General features: G+C 37.6%; 1 protein-coding gene across 1 annotated transcript in view; it reads right to left on the reverse strand.

Moving 5' to 3' along the window:
- Positions 1–17,136, reverse strand: part of SPAG17 (sperm associated antigen 17) — a 102,338-nt gene that overhangs the window by 9,738 nt on the left and 75,464 nt on the right. The window contains exons 30-40 of the mRNA XM_054072855.1: positions 16,269–16,423; positions 14,323–14,499; positions 13,665–13,792; positions 12,497–12,627; positions 10,463–10,590; positions 9,882–10,064; positions 7,574–7,687; positions 5,478–5,523; positions 3,745–3,847; positions 3,251–3,304; positions 634–736 (exon numbers count right to left, since the gene is read on the reverse strand). Coding sequence (XP_053928830.1) covers positions 634–736; positions 3,251–3,304; positions 3,745–3,847; positions 5,478–5,523; positions 7,574–7,687; positions 9,882–10,064; positions 10,463–10,590; positions 12,497–12,627; positions 13,665–13,792; positions 14,323–14,499; positions 16,269–16,423 — 1,322 coding nt within the window. The remainder of the gene's footprint in view (positions 1–633; positions 737–3,250; positions 3,305–3,744; positions 3,848–5,477; positions 5,524–7,573; positions 7,688–9,881; positions 10,065–10,462; positions 10,591–12,496; positions 12,628–13,664; positions 13,793–14,322; positions 14,500–16,268; positions 16,424–17,136) is intronic.

The raw sequence follows: 17,136 nt of genomic DNA on the forward strand, positions 1-17,136 counted from the left end.
ATAACCAGACAACAGGTGCAAAGAATACAAATAAGCAGAACCGAAGTGGTAACTATAAAAAAAGATATACATAAGGATTCCTCAGTTTCTAAAGTACATTCTAAAGTATGCTTTATGCACTTATGGCGTTTATCAGGTAAGATTACAACAGGAAAGCTTCCAAGGCCATCTTTAACCCAGAAAGGTTAGTCTTACTACTTCCTTCTCTACTTAGCAGAGAGGTTTTTGAGGGGTAATTGAAAACATCTGAGGTGCAGCTTCTGGTCTGAATCAGACTCCCTCAAGAGTTTATGTAAGGAACCTACAGAGTTTGTACTCAATAAACATATATATTATAGAATCATAAAATGGGTTGGGACGGAAAGGACCCTAGATATCATCCAGTTCCAACCCCCTGCCATAGGCAGGGACACCTCCCGCTGGATCAGGCTGCTCAAAGCCTCATCTAACTTGGCCTCGAACATACAGCATATAAGGGCATGTAACTCCCAGTCTGAATTCTGCCATGACTGTTCTCTGTGACAGTTTCTTGAGCTAAATCGAGGCTCAGATGTAAACCACAACTGCCTTTGTAGGAGTACAGCAGCAACTACTTAGCCTAACACAAACTCATCCAGTTTTCAGCTACATTACCTCTTTTAGGAAAAACTCCTTGCCAAATTCAGATTCAAAATATGGAGGAATTATTTTTTTTCTTATTGCTGTGAAGTACTTCTTTCCAGCATCAAGTTCTTTCCTAAGAAAGATTTAACATTGTTGGTAAGGAAAAGAAAGATAAAAAGCATTATAACTGAGTTCACTCTGTTTTTCAGTCTTATGTTGAAAATATTGAGAAATGGAAGTGATAAAGGGAAGTGGTATTTTGTTTCTGGCTAATCACATCAAACAATATTCTTGTAATTGGCAGTTTTCTCAGTGGTAGATCAAGAACAGGCTGGTCTGTCTGCAATGTCCTCCTCAGATGCTGATTTATGGAGGGGCTGAGCAAAAAGCATTATCAACTGTGGGTTGGCTGGTATTATACAAAGAGCTCTTCCTCAAGATGTGTTCCAGTTCTCTAAATCTCGTGGAAAGTGTCCGAGACTGCCAAGAGTTTCTTTCCAGCCTTCCAACAACCATTTCAATCTCAGAATTGGTATTTCATATACATTAGTAAAATTTATAATATAAAAGCAATAATTCGTAACATATATAATATATATTCATTATTTATAATTTTATATATAAAATTTATAATACAAAATCTAATTTCCTTATTTTATTACAGAAACATGTGATGGCTCTGTGAATACCCAGAAAAAGCTGTTTAAACTTCTGAAGGTAAGATTCACCAAAGTAAAAACCAGTTATATTTTCAGCTTAATTTAGTCCATCTGTACACTACTACAGTTTCACTGACTTGCAGGGTCTAACTTCAGCTATGAAATTATCACTCTTAATTATACTGAGAGTTTTGACACTGGCTTTAGAGCTAGAATTGCCCATCAGGTGCTTGGGTGCTGGCTACTTGGACATATATAAAGTCATTCTTTAAACAGGATACAAACCTGTGTAAAATGCTATATCAGAATATAAAACCAAAATTATAAAAGTTTTATTTTATTATACAAGTCTGTTAGAAAGTAATTAAGAAGTAGTATGGATAGAACTTAATTTTTAATTTATATTTAACCTTTCACAAAACCAAGAAAGAAAAAGCAAGTTTTTGATCATAATATTACTTCATCCCCATTTCAAGTTACTCTGTTTAATCTAAGAACTAGTGAATGACCAAATTAGCTGCCAATATAATTATTTTCAGTTCATTGTGAATGAACTTATGTAGCTGATAGCTTTCTCTATGTTCATTCTAGTTCACATATCAAGTTTTCTATTTCAACGTAAATTAAATGCATTTTCTTTAATTCTTTGAATTTAAACAGTCATGCTTGGATTACACTGAGGAATCTGACATTCTATCAGATTCACGAAGCCCTTTCTTCTAGAACTGACAATTATAATGCTTTTAATGCACAATGCTTAAATGAGACTTTTTGTGTGGTACTAAGGAATTACATAATGCAACAATATAATTACGTATCTCCATAAAATAAGATTCTGTAAATTTACTTTCCAAAAGTAATATTTTTCTCTCAATAAATAGTAGTTTTGAGATTACTTTTGGTTTTGTTTTTCAAATGCTTTTGTGAATTACCACATCTACAGATTGAAATCCAGTGACTTGTGATTTACACCTGTGCAGAAATTCTCCAGAAAAAAATGATTGTGAAATGTACGTTTTTAGCAATATATGCTGTTTCAAAGCACTGATAGATATTTTTTTCTTGAACTCATCAAACAGCTTCACCATTCATCAGTGACACATAAAGGGCATTTTCTCAGAAACTTGAGAGTAAGTGAAGTGGATTAGAATTAAAGCTGAGGGTCAGCCTTAAATACAATTTTAATTGTTACAAAAAAATTTATGTTTATGCATACACGCTTCCTCCTGCAAAAGCACTTCTAATCTGAAGATTATAGTGCCTGCCCCACAACTCTCATGAGAAATATTTTACGAACAGCAACCTGAGATATGGGTAATTCCCAAGGCAAAATGTTCAAATGTGGCAGAATGGGCCTTGCTTTACTAACGCATTAGTTTTCAAGATGACCCTAATCTTAACGCTCTTCTTAAAGATAATGAGTTTACCTACTGTCCACACGTTTTACCTCCGAAAATATCCTTGGAAATGCAGCTGCATGGTGTAAAACATGAGAAACCTTACAGAAGCAGGTCCAGAGAAAGGCTGCAAATATTAAGAGCTTAGAGCATCTTTCAGAAGAGGAGAGGTTAAGATAGCAAGGACTATTTTGCCTTGAGAAGCTTCAAAGCTTCTCAAGCTTCAAAGGCATATGCCTGGGTTTCTATTTGAAAAATCAGCTGGGATTTGTTGAATACCTGACTCTTAACCTAAAGCATCAGCATTTGAAAATTATTTTCCATGCTGGTGGCAGAATTAGAAAACAGAATGCAAGATTTCTGATTTCAGCCTTGTTTTAAACAGCATAAGTTAACAGCAATATTGCTAGATTTTTGAAAAAATGAGAGGGACTTAAAACATCCATTCAGTACTTCTGTTGCAGAAAACATCCCATTATTTCATAGCAAACCATTGGACCATTACCCATAACCTGGTAGCATGTTCTTTCCAAAAACAGACTTAAGTTGGCTCTTAAAATAATTAACTTTCTGTCCCACTAATACTATTACCTGTGCTCTTCTAGTCTGCTATGCCACTTGGATACTGGTGTTACTCCCTTTGGGCTAAATGATCGGGGAAGAAAAAAGTAGTGAAAATGAGAAAACTAGCATAATGTTTTACAAGTACAAAAATATTTACAAGGTAACCATGGAAAGAAAATGCTCTTTATGAGAGTTTGTTATATTAATATCTCTGATGACTTCTGACTTAGACTTAACATGGCTGGCAGCAAAATTGTTTGCTCATATCTGCATTTTTATTATATTATTCAAACAAAGAAACCCTCAAAATCCTTTTCCAACAAATTTTAAAGTATCTTTGAGATAAGGAAAGAGAGGCATAAATGGAGAAAATAATCAGAGGGAAAGTTAGTAGTACGTTGTGGTATGTTTCTAGAGATCTAGGTCCCAGTCCTTAATGACAGTCAGTAATGTACATTGCCTTGCTTGTGTGCTTGGTTGCATCCTTTGTGTTATTTACATTTGTATTGGTTCTGTCCTACCTGAACCTCTGCTGTTGGTCCTCTCTTTGCTTAGTGATTGTTTTCTCTGTTTGACACTGGTGATGAGAAGCCATTGCCTGTTCATACAGCTCAGTTATGTGAGCTGTAAGGTAAAGAATATTATCGAATGTGCGTGCTCTGCTAAAGACGCAAAGTGTAATGAATAATAAACAAGCATATATTTCAATGGATCTTTCTGTCACTTGATGAAAACCTACAGATTCTTTATTAGTGTGAGAGCAGAAGCAGAGAGAAATTTTTCAAAATCAAGTTCAGAACAAATAGGAAACAAATTTAGTTCAAGGTGGGGAAAAAAACCAAAGCAGATTAAGTTTATACCTCTGCCCTGTATTTCCTGAAACATCTTTATGTTTTTTCAAGATATAAATCAAACACCTATGAATAGGAACAGTTGCTGATATTCAGCCACTTTCTGACTCAGGAGCAACATTCCAGATCTCTATCTCCAGCTGAAGAAAGTAATGAGGGCTTTCAGGGACCTTTATTACTTTCAGCTTACTCAGGTTGTGCTTAATTGTGGCTGTGAAGCAGCCAGAATCAACATCCTGATAGCAGGAATCTTTAGTTCAATATGTCTAATGGAGAAAAGCCACTCTTTCCATATATAAGACTGTGACTAGCTTTGGGGCTTTACTATGGAGTTTCCCTGTTCTCTAACATCTTTTATAAAAAATGTGTTGCTTACCTCATGCCCTGTACACCTAAACTGTGAGCACAAAGACATTTCCTTGGTGGAAAAGAAAACTGTGGGAAAACTTAGGAGATGTGAGTATTTGAGAGGTAAATCCTATTTGGTTATGATAATATCTGTTAGTATTTTGGGACTTATGTAATTGCAAACTTCAGTATTAGTTGTGTCTTCTTTTTTGGTCAGCTTTTTCACCATAAAATATTCCTGTATCTTCCTTCTTTTTCTATTTCTGCCTACCTTAATGAGCTTTATTTTTACACTATCTTCTTAATTAATAACAGTATGTTACCACATCTCCATTTTAACTATGCTTTTAAATCAGGAAACTGCACAGCACACATTTGTTGCAGTAGTTTACGTTTGCACATTATGCTTTCTTTAACAAGCAGAAATAATCTTGACTAGGCAGGAAGGGCAGAAAAATAATATTTCAAAGGCTAGTATAATTAACACATTTAATACTATGGATTTTTCTGTGGCAAAAGCTTATGGATTTTAAAACAAACATCTTAACTTTTATTTGTACCTATTAAAGCCTTATTAAACATTAAGAATCATATTACAAAACCTGTAACGGAAATGCACAAGGGACATCTAATGTATTGCTCCATCTTTCCCTCAGACCAAGTTAAACACGTGATCATTTGAGATCAGAATTTCAAGTGTCGTAAGTAACCATGGCTTATCCAGTTACTATGAAAAAAATTGACTGAAAAGTTGATACTTGTATAAAAATAATGAAGTTCTGTCATCGTTCCTGTACTTGAGAAACCTCTGTGTGCGGGGAAATGTGAGTCAAAATGCCGAATACATGAGACTAAACACAGGAATTGTTTTTTAGGGGTACAGAATCATTGATGCTAACAAGTTCTGATCACCTGTGAAAATCGCATGGAAGAATGTGCATAGCACATAGATGAATTCACCCTTATGTTCCTTCTTTTAAAACAATACTATAGTACTTTAGAACTTACTATGATATTTTGCAATTTTAAAGACAGTTGTGTTCAACTTTTATTACCTCCATCACTGAGATTTTCAGTTGACTTCTCCCAGTAAGGGAAGGTCTGCAATGAAGAAGGAATAACCGTGACCATGTGAGGAAAAAGACCTCACAATAACAGCATCCTGTCCAAAGGACTTCCACCTTAAACAAATGTTATTTTGTTACCTGGGAATGCGACTACAAGAATGGAAGTATTTCAGTGTGAAAACATGAGCTGAAAAAAAAATGAAATTAAATACAATTTCCCTAGTCTAAACAGCTATTTGTTTCTTTCTAGAGGGCCTACATCACAGAAGGCTTTGCATTTTATATGGTTGCTGTTTATCAAATCAACTACGCCAGTTCATTTCAAACTAAATCCTTCTGCAAAGTATTTGAACCAGATCAAAAACTCATGGCCACAACAAGAAGTCAAATTGGAAACGTGTTCAGGAATTAGTAGGCTGCTTTAGTGAGGAGCTCTTTTGTGGCTGGTTTACAGTAAAGTGTTTGAGGGGTAAGAGACTCTAAAATGAGCTGTTACCTTTATTTTCATGCTGCCCTTGAAGCAGTTAACTGGAAACCAGAGTTCCTGTGACCAGGCAGTCTAGGTTGTAACAGAGCTAAGAAACAGTGGAGACCTGTGACACCAGTTCCTGGGTCACAGCAGGTCCACACTGAGACTCTACTGCTCAGAAAATAGTTGTCCAATGTGAAATATGTAGCTGGAAATGTACTCATGGTAGCTGGAACAACCAACAATAGTCACTAGACAAGTCTATTGGAACTGAGCAGCGTGTGAGAGTCCGCACCTGGATCTCATCAAAGCGAATAAATGTCTGCCTAGAGGATACAGACAGATCACTTCTCCATGTTCTTCTTTCCAAGGAAGTTGAGAGCTCCTGCCTGTTTTTTTTTTCCCCTAGATACTTCTTTTCTCTACTCTCTTTTTGAAACTTGTATGTCACTTGAAAGTACTGACCAAAAATATATACTTGTAATGTCGAAAAACACACTTTAGTTCCAGCAAATGAAAATGCTAACTTGGCTAAAAATTTCAAAGACAAATTCTAGAATTACATGGGATTCTTTTAAGTGTGTAAGGAAAATAAATGGTAAAGTTATAGACCTATCCAGAAAGCCAGGAAAGGGAAATTAATTAAAACTGGAAAGATCTCATGCCTGATGTTTCTGCATGTTGAGACAAGGTTTCAAAAAGTAGACTCTAAGGGTCAGCTGATGTTTGTTTGCTAGAATATGCTTCCTTTCAAAACGTGGATAGTTCATCCATTTGTGAATATTTAAACTAGCAGCGCTAGATCTCAGTTTTCAAATGCCAGATTTTTTAATTCAGTATGTTTGAAAAAATCCAGCGTGTGAATTTACAACACGCTAGACACCAAATTAAAAGAAGGTGTAGAAACAATATTTAAATAACAGTATTTAAATAACTGAAACAGAGCAAACTCATCACTCTTTATACAAAATGTAAGCAGTATTTCTCTCATTCATCCTAATTAATCATATCAACTTTTGCTGCTTGAACTGTTCTCTTACCCCAAGTTCCTCTTTCCCTATTTTCCCACCGTCCCCAATCCCTATTCCTGTCCCTTTTCTGTCCATGCTCTAATTACCTCTGTGAATTTGTAGAGCACATTTTCCAAAAATATAAATGCTGCTCAGCAATAATAACAATATTCCTCCAGATTGGTTTTGGATTATCCCAAAACCAAGGTTAAATTTTCATTATGAAGGTGGCTGTGGTTGAAATAGAAGTCTCCCCAGCTGCAATGACAACAGACTGGAAACATTCTCATCCTAGTCTTGGGGGATATACACATTTCAGTATTTTTGGCCTATGTGTTTGTGAATGTATCACTTCATGGAGCCACATTCTTGAACTGTTTTAAGCATTGGCTCCCCAAAGTGGCAGTAGTGTCATTCAGTAGCCCATCTGAACACTTAGTGTGGCTCTGCTTTACCATTAAACTACAGTGAAGCTTGCACCCTGTTATCCTAACTTTTGCTATTTTATTAACAGATAATGATGTGATTTAGGGCTGACATTTCCAATGCAATACAATGGCTTTGCTGGAAAAAATAATTTAAAATGTTTTGGTCTTTTTTCTCACTGTAAACATTTTGAAGAGACTTGCAGCATTCTCCTTTTCCTCTTCTGTTCTTGGTTCTTTTACATTCATCTCTTCCAGCTCATTTTCCCACTTTAAAATGTTGTCTATATATTCCTGGTGGAATGATAAAAAAGAACAAGAAAGATGCAGATATTTTCTTTGCAGAGGTAGACTTAAGGGTAACATATATAGAGAAAAGAGTTTGTAGAAGTAACGGACATGTGTGCTTCTTCTCAATGTCATAAAGCCCCCTTCTGTAAATCTGTGTGTGGGTTGTACAGATACCTAAAGGTTTGTATGGAGAAATAGTTTTTTAAAAAACAACAGATTAAAGAGAGGAGTGCATGCTCAGAGGGTAGGAGGTGAAATCTTACCATGGACTAATCAACGCTGAAGACTGGCAACACTGTTGAATCTGCAAGAACTAATATACTAAGGACATCAAAAGTCTGCTGAATCTTTACCAGACCACACCAACAGCTTTCTAGATGTCTCTGGTGTGTCAATGTGAACCCATGCTTCTGAGTAGGCAGGTAGTTTTGGCCTCCCAACTTTTGCACCAGCCAGGAGAGTACGAGCGAGTGTGCAAGTGTCTGAGTGAGCTACGTGAGTGAATAAAGGAATATGTTGAGTAAATACCTGCTATTAATAATAATAAATTATATTATTAAAATCAGCTTAATGAATAAAAGGTGTTCTAACAAACATTGTGATTTGCATCTCCCCCGTTTCACCTTCTGTCAGGGAAAAGGAATTTTACGACATCATAATTGAAAAATTAAATTCAGAAAAAAGGTTTGAAGCTCTGTTTTTAGGCAGAAGTTTACCGTGCCAGTGCTACAGAAAAAAAAACATTTTTATTTTGCAACACTTCTTTATACTTTAGAAGATCTCTTGGGTGGGATAAAAAGGTTCTTACAGAAGGTTGTCCTAACAGACCACTCTATTAGGAGGCTACATGCAAAATTGAGCTTTATGAATAGACAAGGTTTGCAGAAGCAATCTGTTACCAGTTCCAGTTCATTTTTGTTCCATTATACCTCTTAAATCTTAAAGTCTTTGGATCTTGATGTAGTTTTAACAAGGTGAATATTTGGCTAAAGATTTAAGAAACCTCTTTTTGGGAAAATCCATTAATTCGATACGGATCTGTGAGCAATAAGGATATTTCCCTTGCAGATTAACACAATGATTACTACTGGAATTCTTGCTTCCCAAACGAAACGTTGGCTTTTAGAGAAAGAAGAAAACCATTATCAGATCTGGTCAATTAAGGACTGAACTTGGGATTTTGGTGTGGAATTTTTTTTTTTTTTTAAGCATGTTGCCCTTGTAAGATCAGTATGCAAATTAAAGAATTATTCTTATAGATTTATAGACTGTAAAAGGATAAAATTTAATTCTGATAGACAGACAATTCTGATAGACAAACCATGTTGGAGCTGAACAGTTGTCAGTGTTTTTCTATTGCAAGCATGTCTTCTTTGAAATGTAGCGTGGAAAAAACCCCACCCCTAACTGGCCACCAACTATATTTTGTTATACCTAATTGGGAAGTAATAATGAGTTTTAAACTCTAAAATCTCTTCTAAGAGTAACTTCACAATGTGAATTAAACAAATCAGTGTTTTACACCAAAACTGAGAAGTGCCAAGCTACTAACAAAGTCCAACAACAGAACTTTTCAGATTACACCTCAGAACATTGGCACATGAGGTGTAGCTTGCACCTTGTTATAAACCAGTCACTAATGAGGGACAGATACACACTTTGTCAGAAGGCTACATGGTATTTGGTAAACACGGATGGAATGACAGAACTCAGACTTGAATCTGCAAATTTTCTGTACTGATTTATGAAAACAAATACATAACCAAGACTAGAATGTGTCTCAGTGACCTAGTCACTAAGTTAACTATAGAATTATGGTAGGTTGATTCTTTTATAGCTTTATAGATCTATGTTCTTAAGGATTTGTGAAGGAAAACAAATGCTTGACAAAGTAATAGATATCAATATTGACAGAATGAAAACTATTTGTCAGTGTATTATCTGTGATGTGTACTGGACTGGATCCCATGTATTTGCACAGAAAAGTAGGTTCCACAAGAGAATAAGTGAAAACATTAGAGCTGCTTCAGAAATACACTTTTCTTAGAGCACTTTTCATAGAAAAGTCAAATGCTGATAGTTCTTCAAACTTAGTAGATCTTTTTTTTTGTCTGAGATATACACCACAAATTCACGTTCCCCAATTCATCTGTTCTCTGTTGCTTACTGGAGGAATGAATAAATGTGATTGTACTACCTTAAGGGAAAGCTGCAGCTTTTCTCTGAGTTCATCACTGAGTGGCTTGTACTGGAACAGCTGACGGATTTGCAGTTTATTGGGACATTTTTGCACAGCTACTGGCAAGCACATCTGCTCTCTGGATCCAATGCTAAGACCCCTCCAAACATGTGTTCTGACTGAGGGACCTGTGATCTTCCTCTGAACATAGAAAAGAACAAGTAAAAAGAGCAAGAGGCTACTTACATAACTGACTAAATGCAGATATTGACAATGTGTGTCTCACTTGAAAAGAATGTGCTTTCCTTATAGCATCATAGGTCTAGACAATAAAGTCTATAGATTCTTGGGCATGGTTTTTTTATCCTAAAACCTCTTCACCTGGCAAGATGTACTCCCCTTAAACTTGCTATATCATCTTACTGAGAGTAAAAGAAGCCCAAGGTTTCTACGTTTTCCTTGACGCAGTCTACCCCTTGCTTTTCCTGCTTAATAAACTGAACTTAATAATGCCATGTTATTTAGAGCTCCATTTCCCTCCACCCCATGACAAACATATATTGCTTAAGCAGGAAAAGACAATTTTGAAACAATAATACCTCAGGAGGAGAAAATGTGTCCCAAGTGCTTGACTGAAGATTTGGAGGAACAATACTCTTTGGTTTTTCCTTCGTTACCCAGGGGGAGGCTTCAGCCAAAGGGCGGAGGACAGAAATACTTAAAACGCCTGGTTCAAAGACAAATTTTACTAAGAATCAGTTCAAATTCAAAAATGATGGACACATGTTTCAGATCTCCAGAAAAATATACTTATCTAATTATTAAAATCCTCATTATCAAGTAGTAAAATTCCATGTGAAAATATGATATTCAAGGCTACAAATACTATCAGATCATTGAAGTTATTACAGAATAGTTGGACAAATTTGGATCACTTAGACCATGTTTAACAATAGATTGCCTATGCTAATTGTTTTGAGTGTTGGTTAACAGCTCAGTTGTGTGCTGCATGGAGTACCCCAAACACAGAAGAGCAAACCACTGACACATATTTACTGCATACAAATATCAGAAGATGTACAAGGTAGCGTAATTCTTCACATACTTTATACTTCACAATTTGATCACTGTATAGATTCCATTAGAGGTGATTTATTTTTATTGTTCTGATTAATTTGAATGTTTTTCAAAATATTTTTTCCAACCCAACCCAAATACCTACTTAATCTACTGTTATCTGCCCCACAGGTGGCCTTCAAAATGTACATAACCATTGAAGTACTTTGTCACAATGATACAAAAGTGCAGAGCCTTGTTGTCAAGGCAAATAGAGCCAGAACTGAGAAATGTGGAGCGCAGAATCACAGAACCATTTGGTTCAAAAAGACCGCTGAGATCATCAACTTCAACTGTAAGGGTCTGGAAAAGCAGATGTGCTACTATTAAAAATGACTGCTGGTTGTGAGCAAGTTTTCTTGACAGGGATTTTCACTGGGTGTGTATCTTCTCCATCTTCCTGATCTTTCCATCTTCCCTACCTTTCTGTCTCCCTCAGTGCCCTCTCTTTTCCTCTTCCTATGTCAAAATTATTTCATTCTGTTTATAATATGGGAGATTTCTCATTATTGTGAATAGAAGGAGCATTTTTAAATGTGTAAAACTTGCTAAGAGTAATAGGTAAGAAAGCTGGTCCCCATGCTTATGATGTACATCTTAGAGAAGAATGTCTTGGTACTTTGCAGCTTGAAGCAAACTACTCTTGTAATTTCCCCATATCCAGGGGAACCATAAGTTCCTGTCTTTTTTAAGATATATGTCCAGAGAGGTGGACATATCCCTCAAAACATTCAAGGTCAGATTGGATTGGGCTCTGAGTAACGTGAACTAGCGGAAGGTGTCCCTGGTCATTGCAGGGGGGTTGGACTAGGTGATCTTTAAAGGTTCCTTCCAACCCAAACTATTCTATGATTCTATGTTTATTTTCTTAAGATCTACCTGTTACACCATAGTGTATTTTACAGAAACAGAGTTATGTCCAACTAACTTCACACTGACAGCCTATCATTTCAGGACGTAACTTCTGCATGGCTGCTGCGAGGTGGCTGGTGCCATGGAGCCTTTTCCTGATTTCCAATCTGAACTTCCCCTGACACAGCTTCATTGGCACTCCTTATTTCAGTAATATTTTTTCCATCTTCTTAATAATATATATTTATTCTTTCCAACAGCCAGGCTAAGAGTCAACATCAGAGAGAGTATTATTGTCTTCTTTCATAAACAGAGCTATATCATTAATGAAGTCTGTGATACAGTTAATGCTTTTAATAGTAAATACACAGAGCGTCAGTGCATTTGGTAATTGCTTTTGTTTGCCTGTCTGAGAGTGGATAAAGATATGCCAGTTGTTTGTTCACTTATCCCTTCACAGCATCACTCAATTAATTCTCTGCTTCCTAGAGTTTTCCACAAACTCCTTCTTCCCCATGTTTCACTGCCAGAAGTGTGGGCACCTCTCTATGTGGGGAAAATCATTTTCAAATTTCCTGTCCAAGTCTGAGTTTTGAAACTTCTGACTCCACCTTTCTAATTATTTCTCTTATTAATTTTATGGAAAAGAAATACATTTTTCCTACCTGGATATTCTTGTACGGGATCCTGCAAGACAGCAGCAGCAGGATCACTACAGGCTTCACCAAGATACTTGAGTACATCCCTGCTCCGCAGGAGCTCAATTCCAGAACCATCCGCGTGGATAATGAAGAACCTACACAACCAGCCACACACATCAGATTGTATTGGGCATAGAAGGTGTGGCATTGGGGGTCTGCAGGGTGGTTTCTGTGCTGGACACAGATGATCCCAGCTGGCTCCAACAGATCCACTGCAGGACACAGCTGAGCCCCTCAGCCATGACAGTCGTGTCTCAGGGAAAGTGTGTGTAATGAGTGAGGCAAAATGCCATGCAGGCAGTAGTGAGTGAGGAAAAATGAGAAGCAGACTTGCAGATACCAAGAGGGGGAGGAGGAGGGAGGTGGTGCTGCTGGTGCCAGAGCAGAGTTTCCTCTGCAGTCTGTGGAGAGGACCGTGGTGGAGCGGGTGGATTATTCCCTGAAGGAATTGCAGCCTGAGGAGAGTCCAGGCTCAAGCAATATTAACTAAAAAGCCTCTAGCCCATGGGAAAGACACATGACAGAGCAGGTGAAAAGTATGAGGAGGAAGGAGCAGCGGAACAGAGCTGTCATGGACTGATCGCAACTTCCCACCCACTGTGCTGCTCGTGTGGGTAAAGAGGTCAGAAATAAGGCAGTGATATTGAGCCTAAAAAAAAGCAGCTATGGGGAAAGGTATTTAGTTTTAGTCTTTGTTTCTCACCGTCCAACTATTTTTTAGTTGGCAATAAGAATAAATTATTTTTCCTCAGGTTGAGTCTATTTTGCTTGTGATGGTAACTGGAAAGCGATGTCCCTGTCCCTGTCAAAATAATTTGACCCACAACTTTTTGCATCTTATTTTCCCTCCTTGTTCTATTGAGGAGGGAGTGGGAGGAGCAGCTGAGTAGGCGTTTGGCAACTGGCCGAGGTCAACCCACCACACTGATCTAATGCAATGTCTTTCAAATTGCATTCTTTTAGAGATGATAAAAATTAAAAAGTACTGTGATGACACAACAAGAGGATGAAACTCTAAGATGATGATATCAAATGAGCAAATATAGAGTACTGAACAAAGGAAGGGCAAATACACAAAGATACAGCGTAGTGAAGAAAGAAAGTGTAAACGTATAAATCCAATCCAATTTACCTGGGGACATGTTCATCATAAGTGATAGGTTTGTTAACTTCTGGGATTGCTGATGCTGAACTTCTGTCTTCCTTGTCATCAAAGCCAGTGTTAGAAACACACACAGATGTGCTGCCATCAGCCATGACCTATAATAGCAATTATATAAAATGACTTGAGATGCATGATAGATTTCGAACAGTAACTTGCTGCTGAACAGTAATATGACCTGGACCAATGAAAGAGACGAAAAAACACATTTCAGGTTGAATTTGTTAATTTAAAGACTGAATCATTCCTTTTACAAGGATACTTGCCTTACCAGGCAGATTAGAGTGTTTCAATGGACTCTCTGAAAAGACAATATCTTCTTTCATTTTTAATCCTATCCGCAAAGATGATCTTTTGCTATAAGACAAGTCACGTTAATTAAGGTAACTCTACAGGTAATGTAAACTGTTGACCATGTGTTTTATTTCAAACTTTCTAGAAAGGAGGAAGCATCAAAAAAAAAAGGGAAAGCCATCATATCCTCAAGAACACTTCAAGACCTTATTCAGGAGCTGTTCCTTCTGGCTAGCTAGGCTACTTTAAGAATAAATGCTACAAGGCTACAAGCTAAGACACATTTATAAGATTACTTAAAGTGCAGAAACTTGTTTCCTTCCATGTATTTTACCTTGAAAAGATTTCCTTTAGGATCCACCGTCTCACAAACAGTTCTGGAAGTGTGTTTCATAATGTATACTCCCGCTTGTTTCTCTTCTTTCTTGCTGATGAAATTGTGAACTTCACAGGTATAAACTGCTGAGCAATCTTCATCAATGAAAAGAGAGCCTGACTTGATGGGTAAAACCTATCACAGTAATAAAAGAAGAGATTCAGACCTGAAAGGTGAAATCTTCAGTTTAGAGTAACCATGAAAATGAAGAAGACATGCAAATCCAGAGGAGAGCTCTCAGACCTTTATTACTGAATCATTCAGTTCTGAGAGACCAGAGGGAGAGAAAGAAGGAAGATGAGGTTCAGGAGTTAGGCTGATGTTAGTCTCTATAGTATTTTCTTTAACTTCAGGAAATTTAAGCTTGTGATTTAAATCTACGATACAGTTGTGAGGAAATATCATAAACTCATACAAGATCTCAATTTGGAAGGGACCCATAAGGATTACCAAGTCCAGCTCCCTGCTTGGTGCTGTGACCACTCCCCTGGCGAGCCTGTTCAAGAGAGTCATCACCTTCTGAGCAAAGAACCTTTTCCTGATTTCCAATCTGAACTTCCCCTGATGCAGCTTCATTCCATTTCCTCATGTCCTGTTGCTGGTGACCAGAGAGAGATCAGCATGTCTGCCTCTGCTAAGCTCCTTGAGGAAGTTGTAGACTACAACGAGGTCACTCCTCAGCCTTCTCTTCTCCAAGCTGACCAAATCAAGTCACCTCAGCTGTTCCTTGTAAGTCTTGCCCTCAAGACCTTACACCATCTTGCTCATCCTCCTCCGGACCCACTTGAATAGTTTGATGTCCTTCTTATACTGAGGTGCCCAAAACTGCAAACAGTACTTGAGCTAGGGCCAAAACAGCACAGTGTAGAGTGGGACAATGGCCTTCCTTGACCAGCTAGCTATGCTGTGCTTGATGCCTCCCAGGGCACAGTTGGCCCTTTTTGCCACCAAGGCACATCGTTCACTCACATTCAACTTGTCATCTACACAGACCCCTACATCTCTTTCCACAGGGCTGCTTTACCAGCAGCTTCTTGCCTCTCAGTTTGTGCATATAACCAGGATCACTCCATACTAAGTAGAGAATCCAGTACTTGCTCTTGATAAATTTCATACAGTTGGTGATTGCCCAGGTCTCTAGTCTATCTGTAGCTCTCTGCAAGGCCCTTCTACCCTCAAGGGAGTCCACAGCTCCTCCTAGTTTAGTATCATCATCAAACTTATCTAATGTGCATTCAATTCTTGCATCCAGATAATTTATAATAGCATAAAAGAGCACTGGCCCTAAAATTGTGCCCTTGGGCAACCCCACTGGTGCCTGGCCACCAGCCTGATGTAATCTTATTTACGATATTTAACCATCAGTCAGTTGCTCACTCAAGATATTATGGACTTTTCTAGCTTTGTGCTGGACATTTTGTCCAGAAAGGCACTGTTAAAGACAGTACCAAAAGCTTTGCTAAGACAGAAATTCCCTCATCTACTGGCTTCCCTCGGTCAACTAGATGGGCAACATTGTCATAAAAGGAAATTACATTAGTTAAGTAGGACTTTCCCCTTGTGATCCTGTGCTGTTTATGACCAATGACTCTTTCAAGTGTTTATCAGTAACTCCCAGAATAACCTTCTCTATAATTTCACCAGGCACTGAAATGAGACTTGACAGGCCTGTAATTACCAGTCTCTTCCTTCTTACCCTTCTTGAAATTTGGGACATTTGCCAGCTTCCAGTTGACTGGAACCTCTAATATCTAGATATTGGCAAAGTATGATAAAGATGGACATATAGGATTTGTAAAGGCTATTGAGAAGGGAGTTAAAAAGTCAAGGTGAGAGACACTGATGGCAGAGACCTTGGAACATAAAAACACATTTCACTGTCACAAACTAAAAATAATTCCCACCTGATATGTTCCCTGTGCCTTGGCTATAATAGATGTCCCATCTGCAAAGATGGTACAACAGGTACTGTCATCGCAATTCGCTGTAACAGTAGCAAACTCAGCATTCTCTACTCGCACAAATTTCACTTTCCTTGTGAAGGCTTCTGAGGGTTCATCTAAGAATTAATACAAAACAACTAGACAGGAGCACATGAACCATGGAAACGTCTTAGGATTGATTTTGGTTTTTTCCTCTCATATTTCCTTAGTAAAAGACCCTTAGACTTCATAACATCCTTTATCACCTAATTTTATGTTAGAGAAACAATATGTTACCTTCATATTTTTGGACTGTGCAGTAAATACAGGAAAATTCAACAGCAAAAGATGTCTGTAACCATCTGTGACTGGTGTGGCAGGAGAGTACTCTCTAATTCATCAAAGACAGTACTAACCATAATGATATATATATTTGTAATGTACAAGCTGGACCACTGAAATTTTTATGCCCATGATACAAGCTCTAGGATGTGAAGAAATTCCTTTTCTGCAGCAGAAGTGAGGGAAAACAAATCAAACTGATATGTTAATCTGGCCACTGCCTTCCCATTGAACATACAGACCAGTTCAAGGTCAATGTTTTGATTTTCAGAATCCCATGGGGAGGTGTTCTACAACCAGAACTTTCTACTGTGTTTGAACATAACATTCCTGACAAGCACACAGTAAATATACACTTCATGTTAATTACGGAACTTATCCAGCAAGTGAACTATACATACAGAACATACTGCCCACCAGAAGAAACACAGATGACCATTAGCCCCACTTGTTTCAGGCAAATGTAGTTTCACCTCTACTAGGTGTGGTATTTTCCACAGCCATATTC

The sequence above is a fragment of the Cuculus canorus genome, chromosome 1, assembly GCF_017976375.1.
Source record: "Cuculus canorus isolate bCucCan1 chromosome 1, bCucCan1.pri, whole genome shotgun sequence".
Classification (NCBI taxonomy): domain Eukaryota; kingdom Metazoa; phylum Chordata; class Aves; order Cuculiformes; family Cuculidae; genus Cuculus; species Cuculus canorus.